Here is a 22,367-nt window from a genome sequence, read left to right on the forward strand (position 1 = left end):
TATAGTTGTTACAAGTTTTTGTCTGTCATTTTATAAACTTCTTTATCTAAATATGATGGAACTTAACTGTTAATAAGGTGTTTATGAAAAAAATGTTTTAGATGTTGAAGGTGAGATATATATATATATATATATATATATATATATATATATATATATATATATGATGGACAGAGACTGTTATGCCTTACTTGGTTTGAGGGCTGGTTGCCTTGTGGTGTTTTTGAATGGCAATCTTGGTGCAGGTGCCAAGTCTAACAATACATATATATATGTAAACCTTTTCGTGTGATGAGTGATAATACAATTCTAATTGAGGTATTGAACAGTATCTTGTTATAAAAAGCTGCCATACCACATTGTAATGAGTGGAATGTATCACTTAAAAACAGGTGAAAAGTCATATTTTATTATATGTTACACCTATATAGTCCAATTTTAATATTACCTTACGTCTCTGAAGTCATAATAGATTTTACCGGTTTTTTTTTCAAGTAATTTTTTTTACTGATATATTTAACTCGCTAATACACTTTTTTTTAAATAAATGAAGTTTAATTTAATAATGACGAAAATAAATGAGAAATATTTACCTTTTTTATATATTTTTTAAATTACTAGTTACTAATTACTAGTCCGCCTCTGACCACCAGTACTCCTGTTGGAAAGCGACAATATAGTAGAAGATAAAGTTGACAGAATAAGAGACCAGGGTTGTATTTTTAAAGGAAATACAGAACCCAATAGGTTGTTCCATACTCGGGCTGTGCGGAAGATACAAACTTTAAAATGTTATATACACCATGTGTTAATGACAGATGTGAAAAATATCTGTGCTTACATTGGTTTTATAAATAATAATAAAAATAATTTTTTTGTAAAAAAAAACGGGTAAAATCGAATACACGGGCAATATAAAGGTAAATCAATGTTACAGTGAATTTTATCTAAATTTATTATTTAATATGGCAACAAAATTGCAGTGTTGCATGCTCAGAGAGATGTTTGTTGAAGTATTACGTAATTGTTTGCAATAATTGTATAGATATAGGTGAATAAACATTACCTAACTTGTATTGTTTTTTTATTTATTTATTAAAAACATAATAAGCAGTCTAACAACAAAATGTATCATGCATATATAAATTAATATCTCCACTAATTATAGCTTTGCAGTGTTGAAAAAGCAAAGCATACGTTTAAACAATTTTTTTTTTCATTTTTAAAGTGCGTATACCTCCCTTGCGACCAGAATATAAAATCTTCACAAATTGCCACGGCACGGAACATGTTAACCATAAAAATATTCAAAAACTATTGTGGATGCTTTATATATATATATATATGTGTATATATATATATATATATATATATATATATATATATATATAATTAGGAATTACTCTACCTTTGCTTTTGTCAATCATTTGAGAGAAAAAAATAAACAGTTAGGTGATATACAATTTATTTAACTATATATACAATAATGGAATCGCTATTCGGATCCATATTTACCTAAGGAAGCATATCTAAGAAACTATGGAGGCACACAGAAATATTAACAAAATAAACTTTATTGACATCAATATAAGCACAAAATGTAATCTGTCTTGTTAGCATTCTGATTTTTTATACTAAAGCGCTTTCCATGTTAAGCCAACCCTAAAAGTAAATATGGATTCGAATATCTCATCTCTGCACATAACAGTCTTAACGATATCATAGATATCACACAGGCAAATCTCAATAGGGTGTCAAAACAATTTTATTATTAACAAATTATTTTGTTCCTTAATTTGATAAAATTCAGTCTTAAATTTTCTAACATCCTAGATATCGAGTGAAACAAATCGCACGAACGCTCCGCAAACGAGAAATGTTTAGTTCAATTATACATAAATGATTATTGATGTAAAAGATTTATTTTATCTGTGCAGGGACAGTTAACAGTAAATAATTTATTTTAATATGTACAGTAATACCCCGCTTTACGCGACCCCGTTATACGCGGTTTCACTATAACGCGAATTGCAAATTTCGCGCTCAAATGCCTCGAATTACGCGAAAGAGTGCATATAAATATAATATAGTCATCAACTTCTCTATGGTGTCTCGACCATCTGTCAAACAATTAAAAACAGTGTTGGGTGTTATGAACGTATTTTACAAGAACGTAAAAAAAACGTTACCCAAAAGACAATAGATGTATTTTTCCTTAAAAAATAAGAGTATGTGTTGCATAGTGTTCCTAGAATTAAAGTGATTGATTAAAATAATTTGTATTTTTTTTGTAATAATTTTTGACTATGTTTAATCTTAAACCTCGTTATACGCGAATTTCAGTTAACGCGATTTTTTTTTGGAACGTATCCTTCGCGTAAAGCGGGGTATTACTGTACTAATCCGAATTTTCGTTACAACTTCTCACTATTAACAACTGATGAGATATTGTTCAATTATTTATTGTTACATATCCCCAACCTCATTATCTTTTCAGTCGTAAGATGTCCACAGCTGGGCATAGGCCTCTCAAGTACATTATCAATAGAACCTTATTGGTCCAAGGTACCACTCCAGAAACTTAGATAGGCACATTACATTAACATATTTAACTGTATTATTGCTTAAAATAATTAAAAAAACAACCGTCACACTATAATGGCGAATTTTAAACACAATTATAGCATGACTGTCAATAACGTATCAATTGGACCATATTGATGCCCTAAAGAATAGCGATAACACGTAATTTATTTATTTTATCCGTTTATTCAAATTATCAACATTGTTTCATTTAAAAGTGATTAGTTATATAAGAATTCCAAGAATCAAATCCGACAAGTATGGAAGCTGAGATGAAGCAACATATCACCAGACCAACATTTTTAACCAAGTTTGTAATATGGTAAAAAAGCTGTCTGACTCAATAGTCCTTGTCAGTCATCAACGGCGCATCGAACAGGGTCGTATGCCCACCTTCTGGGAACCCACCCCGTCTACTACTGACATTTAAATTCATCATCCATGTTTGCAACAAGTATCATGCTAAACATGGCAACACCATTTGAATTTCTCTGACATGTGGTCATTGCAAATGATCTTCTAGCATTAATTTTATATTACAAGTGATCACGACACATGATAGTGTTATGGATAAATGAAAACCTTAGATTAAAGATAGACAAGACTTAGAGCGACGAGACATGCCTAGATTAAATATTTAATTAAACTATTAATGAACAATCTGTATAAATGGATTATTCATTCGAATATATGGTTTTTATATATAGTGCTTAATTCTTTCGAACATCACACTGTTAAGTACATTATAAATCTATAATTTTTACCAAATAATACTGAAAATATGTCAAGTTCATTTAATTAAAACAACTTTTCCGCCATCAGCACTCAATTTCCAAGTATTAAAAATTTTAAGGTCTTAAAAATTCACATCATTACGAAAATATTAAAACATTGTTTCTTCAATTAAAAATGATTTGGAAAAATTAAAACTGTAATAATAAATCATTAACATTTTTTTTTAATTCAGACAATAATAATTTTGTCAATGATTATTTGGTAATTAAAATTATTCGACTGGCAACCCTCACATCTGTCATGTCATGTGTGATTGGCGCGTAAAGATCAAGATCTGTCATTTTATTTTACGCGTAACATACAATTACATTCGAATTATATTTCAATATAATTAATTAAACAAAAATTATTAAATTCCTTTCAATTAATATAATATTTCAATACAACTTGGAACACATAAAAATATTAAAACACTGTCTGCCTAAACATTTTTCGAAATACCTTTTACACTTATTTTGGTCAGTTGCCAATTGAAAGTGTCACTCGTAAGTGAGTGATTGTAAAAGCGAGAGTCGCAGTTCTACAGCGCAACACTTGACTTGTATATATACTCATCACGGTGGGTATCTGAATACTTGATCATCTGCGCAGTTTCCTGGAAAAAAAAATTCTTACATTTTTATTTATATCGTCTGCCAGTGAAATAAATAACTGATGTTGGAGGCATAGATTAAAACAGAAAAATAAATATAAATTTACGACTTTGTGTACATAGCCAAATTAATTATTGATAGTTTTTTAGTAGCTGTACAAAACAGAAAGTATATTTTGGTTGTTTAGCCTATAAACGCCCTGCACAAGGCATAAGCTTCCCCCAAAGATATCTCTATAGAGACATAATAGCCACGCTTAGCAGGCGGGATATGGCGCGATGTGCTGAAAAAAGAATTTGCGTTCAACGTTGTTCTGTTTTCAGAACAACATTCCACGCATTATTGCTTATTTGAAACATATACCTACAAAGTCAAAAGAAATTGTCTTTTAAAACGACATTTAATGTTATTATTTAAATTGTAAATTTCTTTTGAAAAATTTATTCTGCAATATTTTAAATTATCACTTTGACATTTCAAATACCAACTGCTTTACCGACCGCGATGCACACCATCATAACACAATTATTAACAGCGCCATCTATGAACTGTCAAGGTTAAACGCCGCTGCTTTACCGACATTAAATAACCGCGGCGCAATACAAAAATAGTATTATTACAGAAACTAGTCTCTAAGCAATCTATGTAGCTCCGTTATCATGATTTCAACTGTAGTATGTCCACTACCCTGCACTGAAGGTCAAAACATGGCTGCTACTCCTGTATATAGGGGATTTTTTTTTACCTTGTGAGACATATGACGTGTGTGCCAATTAATTTGCTTAGCAACCACAGGAAGAGAGGGTTGGACTATGATGTAATAGCAAATATTACATAAACATACCTGTTTAACGGCTTCTCCTTGTATGTCACCGCCTTCCTGGCCCTCCGTGTCCGTCCCTCGATCCTCTCGGTGCTACTGTCGCTGTCCCTGGACTCGTAGCGATCGCCACTGATATCATCTTGCCTGTAATCTTGTGTATCGCGCCTACTATCGCGCGTATGGACTGTATCACGTCTAGCTTCTTGTGTATCTCGGGCGCTTTCGCGTGTATCGCGACGAATTGGTTCAGTTTTTGTGCGTCCGGCGTTGTGTTTCAGCAGGCCCGATTGCTCTCCGCCAGACGGTTCCCCTGATCCACCTGGAGCGGGCTTGGTTTCTCTATAAGTATTAAGAATGAACGTTACAAAGAACCGAAAGATCCACGAGCCAAAAGACCCAGCAAAGGTAGACCCCCCGATCTCCTACTAGGTGGACCGATGACTTAGTCAAGGTAACAATGGATAACGTTATTCTAAATTCAAATTTCATTCTTAATTTGAAATTATTAAATGAGGGTAAGACCATCGAGGACATCACTATATCTCATTTTAAAAACATGTTTAGTAATATACATAAATAATTAATGTTTTAATTATTACTTACGAAACGATAACGCAAGCATCCGTAGCCCCATTAGGACTGGGGGCATCAAATCTCATCATCCTCTTTGGTGTGGTTTCCTTAGTCTTGGGTCGACCTCGCGACTTGACCACATGTTCTTCAGCTCCGTCCACTTCCATCATTGTAGGCGTCTCTTGTAACGTAGTCTGACGAGGAGTTTTATTCTTCGGTGACTGTCGTGGTGAAATGTCCCGCATCGGCCTCTTGGGTATGGTCACGTCGCTGCTTCCGTCTTCAGCATCTTCTAGTTTCATTTTCGCAATGAGGACTTTGAGTACCCGACCGTTCGTGCTATAATAAAAATACATATACAACTTTGATTTAACATATGTATGTTTTATGATTTTGGTCCTGACCTTTCAAGTTCCCTTTCATTCATATGTATATAAAAACTTAAATATAAAGAATTTATTGGAGAATATTTTTAATATCAATATTTAATCGTAAAACCTTTTAGTTAATGGTATCAGCAGCTTGTCACAACCCTCCCCTAAACCCTAAACTCCCACTATGCCAAATTCAAAGGGATGCTGGTCAAAACTACTTTCAGCGTTTTTTATTAGTGTGAATTGCTAAAAAAATTACAACTACACCGTTTTATCACTATCTATCAGGTGGCGCAAAAGTAATAAAATATATGATGTAAGTATATAGAGAATTAGTTGTCAACAGGCGATGTAGTATATCTATATATCTACATCATAAATGTTAAAGTACAGTGATATTTGGCGCCATTTTCTAAAAATTAGGGTGCGTTCTAATTTTGATATTGCTTTTGCACCACATGTCAAAAGATGGCAGATCGAACAAAATGACACTTACTATAGTTAAATATTAACACATGTTCGAATTTTCATATAAAATGCGGAAGAACTTTTCTCACACCAATTATGTTAAAGATTTTTTTATGGAGAAAAGTCGCACATCTTTCTCTATATGCGTTAACTTTTCCGAACGCGTAGTCTTATTTGATTTGAAAAAAAAATACGACGATCCAATCATTACTTAATATTTTATGTAGGACGCAAAAGAGAAGACTTTGAGCTGTCAGTTAAAACATATTTAAGATTCAGATTCCTTGGTGGTTGAGAGCCGAACCTAAATTTAATCGGTTACTGTTTAACATAGGCAGTTACTAAAACTTGATACTAGATGGCGTTCGTTAAACGTCGTTGTCGTTAAACGCTGAAACGTTAAACGTTGTCGTTAAACGCTGTAACTTCAGACGTCACCGATAGATGGCGCTAGCAGTCGGTGGCTTCATACTTTAGCGTGGGCGGTCATACACTGAGTGATGATGAATGATGAGTTACTGGAGTTTCTTCTATCACTTTTCGAAGGAGTAATGATATTATTAGTCGGGCAATAACGACCGAGCAAGTCTAGGTTCTGTCTTCTTGAATTCTCTCGTATCGGAATGCTAAGAGGATATTATTGACACGATACAGCCCATGCTAGGTCCGCTCGTAGAGGCATTTGAGTCAGAAACTTCATGGAATCAAGTGTCTTTGGCTAGGCGCCTCCTGTATGCCCTGCCACTTCGAACTAGCAAAGTTTCACTGCTGCCCAAATGCGAGTGCCATTTGAGGAGGACTGAAAGTCCTGTTCTAATGAGCCAAAAACATCGGATAAGACCGTTTTTTTTTAAATGGCCCCCGCTATTGGGGGCCTCTCGTACCCCCTATCTTTTGTGGGACAGGGACTTTTTGGGCAAATTTATTTAATTTTTCACAGAATTTTTTATTATTTTCTTTCTCTTCTTTCATACTTCACATTGTCTTGCGGTCTATCCTTTCATTCATTCCACAATTCTACTGTCTTTCCCTTTTGCTCTGTATCAACTTTCATTCATTCCTCATTTCTCTTTACATTTTCTTAAATTACATTGTTATTTTATATCACATTTTTATTACTTAGATTCTATAGTTATTTTATATCACAGTATTATATGTTATTTTGCTTTTATTTTGTCTTTATTATCTTTTTATTTGCAATATTTACTTTTTATTTCTTTCTATAGCATTATTTATAATTTTTTTACAGAGGGTGATGAATGAATTTTTGGTCTCTATTTCGCTTATCAGGGAGGCTATTGACTCCTCCCTGATTTTTACGCCAGCGAATAAGACAGTTTAAAGGAAGAATGAATAAAGACTCGACTTAGTTATGAGTGAATAAAAAAAGTTAGCGTCAAACCTGTTCCTCCGCGGGGTGGGGCGGGGCGAGAAATGCGGCGAGTAATACGACGCTCGCGGTGACGACGTGCGCTTGCGCCGGCGCACCGTCGGAGAGAACTCGCATCCGGCGACGGTCACCGTCGCACCCTCCACCTGCACAATCGCGTATATGACAACCGATCAAAAACAAGATGAAATTTTGCCAATCAAGATAGACCTGTAGACGGAATGAAAGAAAAAAAATGCTAGATATTGTGAAGGATAAAAGGAAAGAATAAAAGAAATTGAGAAGAATGAAAGTGAGTGTAGAATAAACATAAAACCATGAAAAAAAAATTATTTGTAAGTAAAGTCCCTGTCCCAAACAAAACAGGGGTACGAGAGGCTCCCAATAGCGGGGGCCATATAAAAAAAACTGTAGACATATAATAAACAATATGGCCTCTTCGTTCATCAAATCTTATAGATCCAGAGCGGATGTGATACTTCAATCGCTACGAAATCAAAAAAGGAAAGAGGAGGTCAGCAGAAGAACAAAGGTAACAGACGTATCTCGAAGAATTGCTCGTCTAAATTGACAATGGGCGGCACATATCGCTCGTGCTACCGATGGCCTTTGGGGCAGAAAGTTTCTCGAGTGGCCACCACGAGGATGCGGGCAGTGCAAGACTAGTGACCGTGGTGGTTGGAGGATTTCTGCTTCACGGTGGGCGTCTATAACCTATATACCAGGGGTGATCAACCTTTTTGGTCGGAGGGCCGCAGTTTCAAAAACAGAGGGCCATAAAAAAAAAAAAGTATATATTCAAGGTTCAAATCATGTTCTAAACGTAATTTATGTTCGTAAACAACCGATTTACAACTAATTAGACACTTTTATTATCTTTAAAGACTTGATTCTAGCATTTTTTTAAAAATACAAAAAAAAATTAAAATTCACTTGCCTCGAGGGCCGCGGGTTGCTCATTTCTGCTCTAAACAATAAACACGGAACCCTACCCCAAGAAACGCCATAAACACGCGTGACCTTAAAGTTATTTATATATTTTTGTGTACGGTTCTCGGAAATTCTAACCGAGTACTATCTCGAACTTACTAGAACCTTATCCGTAGTATAAATAGGTGTACTCCCCATGTCGACAGTTGTGTTGTTTTTCAATTTATAATAAGATCTACGATCAGTGATACAAAGTGATTATTTGGCAAGTTATTTGGGCAGTGTTTTCTTGAGCGATTTGGAAGCGTAGCTTGGACTAAGCGAAAGTATACTTTGTGTTAAAGTAGGGTGACCATCTTATTTGTGAATAAAGGACTCTTTGTGAACCAGTGTTGTTTCATTTCGAGTCAGAACCCACAGTACGTAACAATACTTTATCTATATATAGTTACGGTCTGGGCGGGGGAGTGATGTGGCGTGCATATCGCGCGCCACTCAAACACCAAGCTCTTACCCACGTGACCGTCAATCGCATGGCGGCGGCGGCAGTGAAACAGATACATGACAGATGGCGCCACAGTAGACGCAACGAAAATCTGCATCGCGCTGTTGAGAGTCTCCGCGCTCATTATAAGGGCTAGCGGAGGTGCGGTCAACGCAGGGAAGAAGCAACTGAAGATCAAGAAGCGACCGACGAACAAGAAGCAATCGACGAACAAGATACAACCGACGAACTACCGAAGCACAAGAAGCTACCGAAGAACAAGAAGCTACCGTACCACGACCACTCCTACAAATATATCACAAATATCATCACCTTTTTGGTGATAATTTGTTTTTTTTTTAATATTTTTCTCCACACTTTTTTAACTGTGGCTATTTTGTGTAATTTAATTAAGTGGAATTGTCTCAAAAGATAACAGAACAATATCTTCGTTACTCACCTCGTTCTGTTTGGGCCCAGCGCTGGGCGAAGCCGCAGTCTCGTCTAACTCCGTCGTAGAGTCCGGCTCCAAGTTTATACGACATTTTGTTTTATTCGTCTGTGGGTATAAGATATATCTTTACTCCGTTCACAGAACATAATTAAAGAGACATACTATTCTATATGAATGTAAGGATTTGTTTACATGTGGTAATTCTTGTCACCAACTACACATCCCTTTTATTCTCCGAATTCCCATTAAAATATTAAGGTTTTTGGAAAAAGTTGCAGGTGAAATAGTGTAACAACGTACGACATATTTCATTTCCCATATATAACATAGAGCAGCGGATCCCAACCTTTTTTATGCAATGCCCCAACTTTCCCATCTAAAATTCTTACATCCCTCTTTGTAACATTCATAATTTTTATATTAAAACGAAAAGGTTAAACTAGTGTCGAGACAATTTTCAAATTGCCCCACTGTGGGGCGTGGGCCACACAATGAGAAACAGAGTAAATTAATATATCTGTAATTAACAAAAAAAAATTACGTTTATCAAAACTAAAAAATGTGTAATCCAATAATATATACCACACAGCATTATATTGAAAATATATTACTCTAGTATTGAAGTGTACAAGGTAGAAAACTTTGTGAAGCAACAATTTATATATATATATATATATATATATATATATATATATATATATATATATATATATATATATATATATATATATATATATATACCTAGACATTAATTAATTTTTTTGTCCTGTCTAGGTATATATACTAGGTATATAGACATTTATTAAAATGATTACTCTGAAACACATATCCTTTTTTACCTGGATTTTGTATGACTAGTAACTTTTGATAGTGAAATCTTATCCTGTCAGATTTCACATCTATTATATATAATTAAATTAGATATAATTAAAGATGAAACAAACCTGACTGCCCTGTATATCTAGCAACCAGCTAGGTCCCTCCAGCGGGTTATCCACTCTAATTCTGAAATAAAAATTTTAAATTTTAGGCCTAAAACAATTTCTAGATCTAAAATTGGAAATAAATCATTTTTAAAAACATGTAACACTCGAGTAAGAAAAGGACCAATATATAGCTACTTCCGCCAATGCAATAGTCGTGCAATAAAGTGCACCACCCGACATGCCATGTCAAACACAGTCTGTGTTGCACTCACTCTAAACACAGACTCTGTGTTTGGCACTAATCGGTGTAACATTACCCCTGAAGATGCCCCGTGGAGGGGTGAAACACGTGTTGAGTGATTTAACGGTGGTAGTTGTGTAATTCGCATCGCTTGTCACATGCGCATTTATCAGCGGGCGGTGCACTTTATTGCACGACTACTGCTACATAGAGGATGTAGCTATATATTGGTCCTTTTTTTACTTAGGATGGACTTCCGCAAAATAACGCCTGAATCCTTTAGATACTCAAACTTTGAGTTGGAATTTAAATGCAATTGATTGTAATTTTTTGCCTTACAATAATGTATTCCATTATACTCAACACTTAAACAGTTCCTTGTACATTCAGTTCTTTAAATATAAAATTAAAACAAGATCATTAATTCCGAAATAAAGGAATGTTTTCGATACAAAAATGTATTATTATAAGTTAAATGTACATTTAATTTTATGAACAAATTAAAATTATTGAAACCATTATAGGAAATGTTTTGAATGCAAAAATGTATTCTATTACAGCAAACAATTAACGTAATTAAATATACATTCAATTCTATATAAAAATCAATATAATCCGAAATCAAGGTTTTTTTTCGATGTAAAAATGTATTTTGCTTTAAAATTGTACATTCAATTTTATGAATCAATATTCAAAATAATCGATATAGGAATTAAGTAATTTTTTCGACACTTAAGTGTATTCCATATTAACCAACACATAACACATATATAACATACAACAAACATATCATCGTAACAATGAAGGTGTGGATACAAAAATATATCACAGTTGAATATAAAAAAGTAATTTTCATTATACCTGTCAACAGGGGGTGGTGACTGATCTTCGTTGGGTTCCGTGTCCTCGAGGACTGCTTCCAGCCTCTGTCTGGTATGAAGATTGAACAGTCTTAATATTTTAATGAGACACTCTTCAAAATTTAGTTAACACAAACATAACATACGATATACCATAAAACGTTACAATAAAGGCAATCACGTTTACTCTTACAGTGTATCAATATACAGGATGTTTAATTATAGATGAAAAGGTATAAACTGGTGAATGCATTACCTACAGTTCCTGTCAATTTATATATGAGACCCCATATACAAAAATCAATGTTTTTTTTGTAAATAATATATAATGTAATGATAATATAGTAAGAAAAGGTATTTTCACAATTCGAATTACCATATTTAAAATTAATCATTGTTAATTATCTGTCCCTGTTACATATAAACATATAACATATTACTTTTTATATTTTGTATTTTTTTTAAAAAATAGTTTTCTATAAAATGCATGAAAATGATAATTATCGCCTTAGGTCTGTTTACGGTGAGACCAGCAAAGCGAGTTCGACAAATCGCACAAGAGATATTTGAAAACAGATAGATAGTTTGACGTTTGACTCTCTCCTCAGTTATGTAGCGCTATTGCTAATCACCGCCTGAGGTATATGAGCGATGAAATGAGGATAGAGTGAATGACAAGGCACACACGAGATATATCAGAAAAGACTTGACGTTTGTCTACTTCCCACTAATGCTTCTTACATACCTCATGATTAATACAGTATGCACAGAATTGCTATACATCTTCATGTATATGAGCAATGAGATGGGTTAGGAAGTGATTGACAAGACTCACACGAGATATTTCAGGACAGACGGCTCGACGTTTCTCTGTCTTCCACGTCTTACATAATACCGCTTCTTACGTATCCCAATATAGATACAGTATGCTCGGAATTGTTAGTCCCCGCCTAGGTACATGAGCGATGAGATGAGGGAGGATATGATTGACAAGACGCACACGAGGTGTTTCAGAACAGACCGTTTGTCTACTTCCCACAACAACTTACATATCTCAAAGAAAGTACAACATGCACGGAATAGTTATTTGTTCACCGCTTAAGTATACGAGAAATGATATGGGTAAGGAATTGATTGACAAGACACACACGAGATATTTCAGAACAGACCTCTTGACATTTGAATCAAAATAAATACATTTAAAAAACTTTTAAGTTAAACGGTTTTTTGAAACCCATATTGTGGTGGTTGTGGAAAAATATGTACCTAGTCCGCCATATTGGAACGGCGTCCATCTTGAATTTTAAATTTTGACATAATCATCGTGTTTTACTATTGTAGCCCTTTCATTTGATACCCATATTGAAGGGGTTAAGGAAAAATACGTAATCCGCCATTTTGTATCGGCGGCCATCTTAGATTTATAATATTATTGATTTTATTATATTGTATTGTCATCTAAATTAAATGCACCAAATTTCAGATCAATCTGACAACAGGAAGGTGATTAAATTTCAATTTCTAATTTTGATCCAAATAAATTCCGTACGGGTCGAACTAAATAAAACCGTTTAATAAGTACACTATGTACGGAATTTCAAGTAACCGCCTGAGGTGTATAGTGGTGAGATGGATGATCATGATTGTCATGACGCACACGAGATATTTCAGAACGGACCAATTGGCTTTTTATATTACTTCACACATTTGGCACCCATGTACTTTTGGTAATCAGTACTTATGCGTTCACTACAGATAAAACATTACAAATTAAAATAACTTACGACGATTCGTATTGATCCAATTCAGATATATTCTGTGACTCTTCCAACACTTGTTCATTGTCATCTGGAAAAAAATTAAAATCATTCATTTAATAACAAATCGGGATATCGGATGCTTGCAGGGCAATACTGGTAATTGTACAGTACGCATCTTCAGCGTTTTCAAAATTACATTAGATGATTATTATTATTACTATAAGAATGATGCTGATAAGGATGACGATAATAATGATGATGATGATAGTAAGGAAGTGTGTGATGATAATGGTGATTAAAAGAATGATGAATGTAATGCTAAGGATGGTGGTGATAAGCATAATGATGATAACAAATATGATAATGATAATATGGATAATGGTAATGATGACGCATTTCTAATACATAATCTAATTTTAGGTGAACTCAAAATGAAATTAAATAATTAATGTTACATAGTCACAAACATTCTTATTATTTTATTTTTATCTTTAAAGGTCACTGAAGAGAAAGAACCTAAAACTTTTGTTTTTAGTAAATAATCTTCGAAGCTTTGCTACATAGTACTATATAAACATATATATATCATCTCGGGACTCCTATGAAATGTTCCAGTTTAATAATAATAAAAACGCACTACAATATTTTTCATACAAAAACTAGCTCTCTAACTCGCTAGATCTAGACTATTCTAGAATTCCTGACACATAGAAACTTGCAGACAATGTTTTAATATATACAACAAGATCACCCAAAGATAGGACGCCATAGAACTTAAGCTTCAATATTCCCAATAGGACCGGAATTTTATTTGATTGTAAAAATCTGTCATCTTACCTTCCAGTCCCAGATCTTCGGTACTATCATTAATATTAGGTTCTGAATCTGTCTCCATATTATTTCCACGTTCCCCCGCATCTATTCTTGTTAATGGTATATACACATCTGAAATGAAGGAATTTAATTTTGGTTCACTTGAATTTGGCTAAGGTGTCCCCGGGCTGTAGTAAGAGATGTTCATCAGATTCGCGGACATCAGGGGTGGGGGCCTTCATCACCCAGTCAATGCAAACCCGAGAAGGACAGCAACTCTTAGTGGTCTCGTGTTGCCGTGGTACAGCGAGGATGCCAGAGGAGCCACAGCTTACTTCAGGTATGTGTCTTGGCGTAGTACTGAGGGGCAGCAGCGAGATCCTTCCATAGATACCAAAGACGACCACCAAAGGGGTTTTAGTTGGCAGGAATTCCAGATAACCCTGTCCTTCCTCAAGAGGGCAAAGTATCTTTTGCCCATCCAGGTTCCCCTCCCCCCCATACACCAAACACCATCATTTCAACTGTTACAAATTCACTGTTTGACAAGTATACCTGTCTTATATATATAGGTATTATTTTTTAATGACATTTTTGTATAAATATATTCACTTAATAATAGTACTGGTGGTAAATATAGCCGGTGGACATAAATATAATAAATATATTACCTTGTAACATACGCATAGGCACAGCCCTTTCTGCGACATTCCGGCTTTGCTGATTTGGACTTCTGTTTGCAGATCCTGGAATAATAAAAAAATCACTAACTTCGGTGTATATGATAGACATATATATATATATATATATATAACATATATAACAGTATATTTAAGAATATTCCATCTATAAAACAATTTCTAATTCTATTGTATCTGAAGATGTTAATGCTGTTAGCCCTAAGGCTCTTACAGCTTCATCGGTACTGAGTTCATGGAGCAGAAGGGTCTGTGAACTAGATAAATTGTAACACGTCATGGCGTCTTATTAGTCGGCTAAATTTAAAAACAGTTGCAGGACCTGAATTCTCTGTTATACTACTATGCTTCTTAATTTTGTCAATTTTTTTTTGTTGTATTATTAAATCAATTACCAAATTGCTTTTGGGAAGCAGTGTTAATTTATCTCTTAAACACAGGCTCAGCCAAAAAGCAAAACAATTTATATTTAATACAGTCATCACAGCCATCTCTAACCCACTCCTAATTTGATGATTATACAGACTCTAAAGTTCTCAACCCTTATATTATACCAATGGGTACAGTATAACTGCCCGAAGGCAGAGACCTATTTGCAGTATGTCTTGCCTCCACAGTCTCCGACAACAGTGCTCTTCAAAGTGACTGCCCCGTGCAAGTACACACTACCTGACTCTACAAGCAGGTGATGGAGTTGTAAGGCTGATTTATCATACATCACCAAGAACGCGAACAATTTAATCCTCACTCATAATACCAGGTAAGTTGGCTCCATTATCAGAATTTAATACAAGAGTTGTTAGGAGATATGCTGCATGTTTTGAATTTCATTATAAATTTCAAAGCTAGCCTTTCTCCACATTTAATAACATAGGTACAAGAATTTAGTCAAAGAACAATAATTTTCTGCACCTTAAAACAGGCCAACACTATTTATAATTTGACTTGGTTTTCACTGTTGTGATATTTGCAAAATCTAAAAATGTAATGTATCAAATCAAAATCAAAATAATCTTTATTATAATAGGCTGTTACAAACACTTTCAAGTCTTCAATCAACAAAAAATGTCAGCTGTCAACTGTTGTCCATACAGGAAGCTACCACCGGCACAGAAGGCAGTTCTGCTAAGAAAAGCCAGCAAAAAACTCAACAATTGCTCTTTATAAATATAGTTTTATAAAGAGTGCTTGACAAATATTAGCTTTCCGAGTGAGCAGTAGAGTATTCTTGGATACAATAGTATACTTTTTTTAATAATATTGGTTTTTAATCTCTTCAGTGGCAGATCTGAAATTGACTATGGAATTTTATTATACATACATAAACCTTGTACCATAAATTATTTGTTAAATATTGAAGATTTATACTAGGAGTAAAGAGCACATTTGTATTCCTTGTATTAATGCAGTGTCTATCATTATTTTTTATCAATAATTTTAGATGTTTTTATGGAGAAACAAAACATTATTAGAGACACAATGTATCAAATGACTAAATTATATTAACTATGTATAAAAACTACTAATATATTTCTACTTACGGGTCCCACTACTATTCACAAATGTCCTGCTTAGAGACACCACAGGTTGTATTGACTGCCCACCAATTAATAACGGTGGAACTCTGTTCACTCTCTCTGTTGTATGGGTTCCACTGATGCTGCTCCATCTCGGTGAGGATGTGTCTAACTCCTGTCTATCCCTCATATATGCTTTAGCTAGATCTATCGACCGGGCCACAGCACTTGAAGCTTGAACCAAGTGCGTCAGTGCCTCTTGGCTTGCCGCCTGAAGTGCTGCATCTAATTGTCTCACTTGTGCAGCTCCCCCGCTTCTAATCCTCTAAAAATATATGAATCAATAGATTTCTGAATATTTACTAATAATAACCCATGATTGCTCCCACAACCAAACTTAGCAATATCAAGTAATATGTGTAGGTGCTTCAGGATAATAGATGGCAACACTTCTATAATATGGCTACCAATAATGAGGGGTAATTAAGGCTCTCTAATGATTTAAGTGATCTGATTTTTAGGGGAACCGGCAAGTAATGTTGCTTCTGTCAAAATATTTTACAGAAAAACCGATTGATTTACTGCTCCGGCATTGAAAATTTTTATACTAGAAGGCAAAAGGTTGTTGATAACAAAGATGAATATATTGTGGACTAGAAATAAAAACTAGTCAAAAATGTAGTTGTGCAAATTCAACTTAAGAAAGAGACATTACTTTTCAGTCCTCCCAATATATAGAAATGTAAACAAATTAATGAAACTGGGGTGTCTGTTTGTCATATTAAAATAGCTCTTTACTATTTATGAATATATATACAATACATGTACTAAAATTACATTTTTGGCTGTCTGTCTGTTTGTTCTGTCTAATCTTCAAAAGGGCTGGTCTGATTTTGACGGGATTTATATTGCCAGTAGCTGATGGAACAAGAAGTAACTAAGGCTACCTGTAGTTTATAAAATTTTTAAAAACAAACTAAATATTTTTACTAAATTCTATGAATGAAGTCACGGGTATAGCTAGTACTAATTATAACAATAAACACAAATTATCTTTGAGGCCATTCATATTATGGAACTAGTAGTAGAGAGTTGTAGAAGTAAAGAAAGGTTCTATGTCCTAACTAAAATAAAATACTGTTGTACAAAATAAACAGTGTTGGCTACATCAACATATAATTGAAGTCATTAGTTGCGATTTGTGGACTGTGTTGACAAAATGATAAAATTATATAACGCTTTCAGAATAATTATTCTATACCTAAGTAAAACTTACGCTCAATTTCAACCTTAGTTCATTTATTTCCTTCATGAGTTCTAATTTCTCATTTTCTCTTTGACCTGCTGTTATTTTCCAATACTGTACCGTCTGTACCAACTCATTATTCTTTTCGCGGAGATCTGCAATTTCCTTTTCAAGATTGGACATATTATCTACTATACGATACAAACAATTAATGTTTTAAAAAATCAACTTCAAAATTAACTTCTTGTTTTCACGAGAACACAACTACGACCCAGTCTTTATTTTAAAACAATTTGACAGTTTAGTTTTTTTACAGCTATAGCAATAGTCGTACACTTTTTGCCAGTGTGAAAGGGTTACCATGTATATTTCATTATACCATTTCTAATAGTATTCATGTTTTTATGTCACACATTATTAGGATTTGGAATATTCTTGAACATTATTTAACGATTAAAATAATTATAAATACACATTATTCAATTTAAAAATCGTGCTTATTAAAAATTTTTATATAGATTTATATATATAGAAAAAAGCTTTTAAATATTCCCAGATGTAATCATCAATGACGACCAGCATAAGAATCTTTTATAATCCTACCAATATTTCAGTTTCTTAGTGTTTATAATAGCTAAATAGGTTAAATTAGTACTTTTTTATGTTTGCACCCTACAACAGTTTGATCATTTAGGTAGAGTACATATATGATTACTTATGTAGAGCACATAAATAATCATAATAGATTTATGGATTTTAATATAAATATGATATGTTTTTTTCAAAAAATTATGAAAAAGTAATTGAACAGACATAGAGTAGACTTATTAACTGAATTTAAATCATTTAAAACATAATCAAAATATAAAGTTGGCTCTATGGCTGCATGGTCTTGAGACTATTAAAAAAGTGAAAAGTCAAAAGCGCATGTGATCAAAACACGACGCTTTTAGGTTACTTTGATCACAAACTTTAATCTGTAAGCATGTCGTTTCGCGGGCGAGGAGGCGGCGGTGGTCGCGGCGGTTTCGGTGGCCGCGGAGGTGGACGTGGAGGCTTCGGTGGCGGCCGGGGACGTGGTGGCGGCGGAGGTGGCTACAGACAACAGGACGCCGGGCCTCCCGAGGCAGTTATACCGCTGGGTCATTACGGCTGGACGGTACAGGACGACCTAGTTTGTAAAGTAGATATCGAAGACGTCCCGTATTTCAACGCCCCAATATACTTAGAAAATAAGGAACAGATCGGTAAAATCGACGAAATCTTCGGTAATCTGCGAGATTATTACGTGTCAGTGAAGCTTGGTGAAAATATTAAAGCTAAGAGTTTTAAGGAAGGACAGCAGTTTTTTATCGATCCCGCGAAGCTATTGCCCTTAAAGAGGTTCCTTCCGCAGCCTCCTGGTGCGAAGAGAGGCGTAGGTCGAGGCGGGCCGCGCGGCGGACGCGGTGGTGGAGGCTTCGGTAGGGGAGGAGGAGGTGGCCGTGGCGGTGGATTCAACCGAGGCGGTGGTGGTCGCGGAGGAGGATTCGGCCGAGGTGGTGGCGGAGGCTTCGGACGAGGTGGCGGCGGCGGGGGCTTCGGTCGGGGGGGTGGCGGAGGCCGAGGCGGAGGTGGAGGCTTCAGAGGAGGGCGTGGTAGATATTAAGTGAAAGTGACAGTGTATCAAGTGTTACAAATATTGACTTGCAAGGATTTTAATATGATGTAAATAAACCACATGTCAATAAATGTTATTCATGTGAAATGCCAATTTCATCTTTAATGTACATGTGTATACATTACCAAGTATAATTTTCAAATATTATTATATATTTTACCTCTTATTGAAGACATTTCAGACAGCTAGAACAAACAGACAGAAAGAACTTTCCAAGAATTATTTTTGTTATATGCATATTAATATCCATGTAGTTAAAAGCGGTGATATTAATATTATAAATGGAAGATAAGATACTCCAATTTTATTTTATAGACAGTTTTGTTCTGCAAATTTTTTAAATAGGCATCATTACAGCATATAAACTTAAAAGGCTGTTAAAAGTCCATAGTAATAAGCTATATTAAATAACATTAGTTAACTTTTACAACTCCAAGAATGCATTTTTCATGTTAACATGTCACTTCAGTAAACAGCAAGTATATTGTCCACAATTTTATAATAAAAAACTCCATATATACCATGTATGGGTGGATCATTCTTGGTCTGTTTAATCATTTCCAAAATAATTTAATTGACAATTGCTTCAATTCCTACCCTTATTATATTTTGTTTGGTAATGTATATATGTGAATCTTCCATTAATGTGTAATATACACAAGCAAGACTATTTTTTATCTTTAAGAATAAAATGTTAGTAATTAAAATTATTTTCTAAATAACTATTTGTTCCATTTTTGTCACTTTATATGTTTACTGCTAAACTGTATATGTTGAAAGAAATTTTCTTATTACAGGACTTTAAAGAGACACTTTAATATTACACAGTGAATGCGAAAAAAAGTAAATTTTATTCATAAATTTGTATTTTGAACACAAATTTGGTGACATAAACAGTTCTTTTTTTTTACCAATTCAGAAATATTACCTTTCCTCTTATTTGACATCTTTGATTGACTGATGATGACTTGTAAATGCCGCCACTATGACAGCATCAACCGCAAAGGGTTAAGTATGCACAAAAAATTCATAATTTTAGTAATCTAAATTGATATATAATATCGAGTTACAATATTGTATACTTTTGTTAAAACAAAGTTAAACTTATTAGTATACCAAATGAAATAATGTGGTGCAGGAAGAGAGACCATGTAAGGAATATCCAAAAAAGGGAACCAAAAAAAATGTGATGAATAAAAAAAGATGTAGATACCGAAAATGCAGCAGATGAGAGAGAATGCAAATAAAAAATCATTGTAAATTAAAGAGTCTCTGTCCTAAAATATGAAGAACAAGATGCCTCAAAAAACAGAGGCCATTAGGGATTAAAAAAAAAACAATACATAGTTACATGTATTGCCTTTGCAACAGTTTCCCATATAGTGGTTTCCTTCATGTAAAACAGTAAAAAGCAGTAACACTATCTCAAACAAAGACCACCTTTCCATTTCTTTATTAAACAAATTATGACAGAATTAAATAAAAATTGTTTGTGTATTTAAATAATTGGTTGCTATAATTACAATTGATATATTCATTTCATTTTGTGACAATTAATTTGTAAATGATGAAAATATGTCACAAGAATTTTGCAGCTAACACAGATAACCTATTCTACATTGTCTAAATCACTTTTACTTGCACTGGGGATATATATAGGCGAAAGAGATCTCCCTCTATGATTGAATATGTAAAAAGATGGCAAGTTGCGCTGTGTCTCCCACTTCACATTGTTCAACTCGGCTGCGGCTGGTATCTCACGGAGATTTCCCGCTATGTTCAACACACCCCACATCACGGCAAATAAACTCACCACTGCCTGGACAACAATCTGTAATCAAAGTAATATCTACATCATGTGGTCTACCTGAACTACCATAATTCCACAGGATACTTAATCAGAATCAATGTTGGCATGATTCAGAATTTGTCAGCAGAATTCCATAAAAATTTATCTGCTTTTGGCAGTGAAGAACTAAAATGTTAGTAAAAACTTGCATATTCCATATTAGAGTTTTGGAAATATGGTACAAATGTGTCATCAGCAAGGGATCCTGAAAAAAAGAGTCCAGGACTTTGATCTATGCAATCAGTTTAAAAACTTTCTGAATATGCCTAGAGTAGTACTGCTTGGTTGTGGCAACCAGCCTGCTGGGATTCTCTTTCATCGTTATCACCTTTTCAGCCATAGGCAGTCAACAGCAGAATATAGGCTCCTCTCATAGATTTCCAACCCTAACAAGTTTGTCCACCTTTTTGGTGGATGTATACTGAACTTGTTAAGTAGAAACCACAAACTAGCTGACATTTCCAACCCAGAACTTCAAGAGCTCAGGGGCCATCTGTTCTCTCGACAGTGGTTTGCCCAACTGTCCTTTTCCTTCAACTTGACCTTCCATCCTTTCGTATGTCTATGGATCTTTTCATTCTTGATTTAATTTTGTTGTGAAATCCCATGCATAGCCCTCTCTCTTTCTTCCTCTCTCTAATGACGCTATTTGGAAATAGATAAACTAACAGTAAATTAAAAGACTGTGCTGTATAGTTTGGTCTATTTTGGTAAATTAAAAGAAAGCAGATACAGGTTTTAAAAAGTAAAATAACCTTTGAGAAAATCATTTATAATTAACATTTTTAAATACCACCGCAATTGGACAATTTAGCCCAGAGAAGAACATTTAATTAATCAATGGTTCATTAAAGTATTTTCAACAAATTAGTAAATTTATTTATTATACTTAGAAGCGATATAATCGAATGATCTAATGTACGAACATCTGCTTAATTAGATAATAAACTTACATCTAAAGGTAAAGTTGTGAATTCCTGAGAAGTTATTCTTAAATAGGAGCGGTCTGAAATATAAATGGACAATTTTAATTCAGTTTTAAGTAAATACAATTATAATTTATCATTGGAATACAACTTACGTTGTGCTGCTGAGAAAGCGGAGTGAAATAATGATATAAAACCAACAATTACAAGAAACTTATTCAATGATGATGCCATTTTAACGATTTTAAATAAAGTTGAAAATTATTGTTAAACAATGATGAATAAGTTTTTCTTAATCGTAAACTGAATACACACTATTAACGTCAATATGACAGCAATAGATTACTAGCAATATTAGTTCGTTCCATTAAATGGCAACTTAATGTAAATACGAAAACAAATAG

General features: G+C 34.1%; 3 protein-coding genes across 3 annotated transcripts; 1 reads left to right on the plus strand and 2 right to left on the minus strand.

The window, feature by feature from the left end:
- Nucleotides 1-3,846: 3,846 nt before the first annotated feature.
- On the minus strand, nucleotides 3,847-17,815 carry LOC137922278 (uncharacterized). The gene is made up of 12 exons (XM_068765249.1): nucleotides 17,559-17,815; nucleotides 16,307-16,607; nucleotides 14,739-14,813; nucleotides 14,092-14,199; nucleotides 13,279-13,342; nucleotides 11,496-11,564; nucleotides 10,412-10,472; nucleotides 9,474-9,572; nucleotides 7,612-7,745; nucleotides 5,398-5,706; nucleotides 4,816-5,133; nucleotides 3,847-3,973 (listed from the first exon to the last, which is right to left on the minus strand). The coding sequence occupies exons 1-12, from the start codon at nucleotides 17,709-17,711 to the stop codon at nucleotides 3,958-3,960; spliced, it is 1,707 nt and encodes a 568-aa protein (XP_068621350.1). The 5' UTR covers nucleotides 17,712-17,815; the 3' UTR covers nucleotides 3,847-3,957.
- A 629-nt stretch (nucleotides 17,816-18,444) lies between these two features.
- On the plus strand, nucleotides 18,445-19,779 carry Gar1 (Gar1 ribonucleoprotein). The gene has a single exon (XM_068765268.1). It carries the CDS (start codon nucleotides 18,514-18,516, stop codon nucleotides 19,174-19,176), a length of 663 nt encoding a protein of 220 aa, XP_068621369.1. The 5' UTR covers nucleotides 18,445-18,513; the 3' UTR covers nucleotides 19,177-19,779.
- Nucleotides 19,780-20,608: 829 nt separating this feature from the next.
- EMC5 (ER membrane protein complex subunit 5) lies at nucleotides 20,609-22,285 on the minus strand. Its single transcript, XM_068765362.1, has 3 exons — nucleotides 22,119-22,285; nucleotides 21,991-22,043; nucleotides 20,609-21,019 (listed from the first exon to the last, which is right to left on the minus strand). Exons 1-3 carry the CDS (start codon nucleotides 22,195-22,197, stop codon nucleotides 20,798-20,800), a joined length of 354 nt encoding a protein of 117 aa, XP_068621463.1. The 5' UTR covers nucleotides 22,198-22,285; the 3' UTR covers nucleotides 20,609-20,797.
- Between the last annotated feature and the right edge of the window lie 82 nt (nucleotides 22,286-22,367).

This window comes from Battus philenor, unplaced genomic scaffold (assembly GCF_028537555.1).
Source record: "Battus philenor isolate CCGP_79_NKW_IND1 unplaced genomic scaffold, ilBatPhil1.0.hap1 SCAF_2, whole genome shotgun sequence".
Lineage (NCBI taxonomy): Eukaryota > Metazoa > Arthropoda > Insecta > Lepidoptera > Papilionidae > Battus > Battus philenor.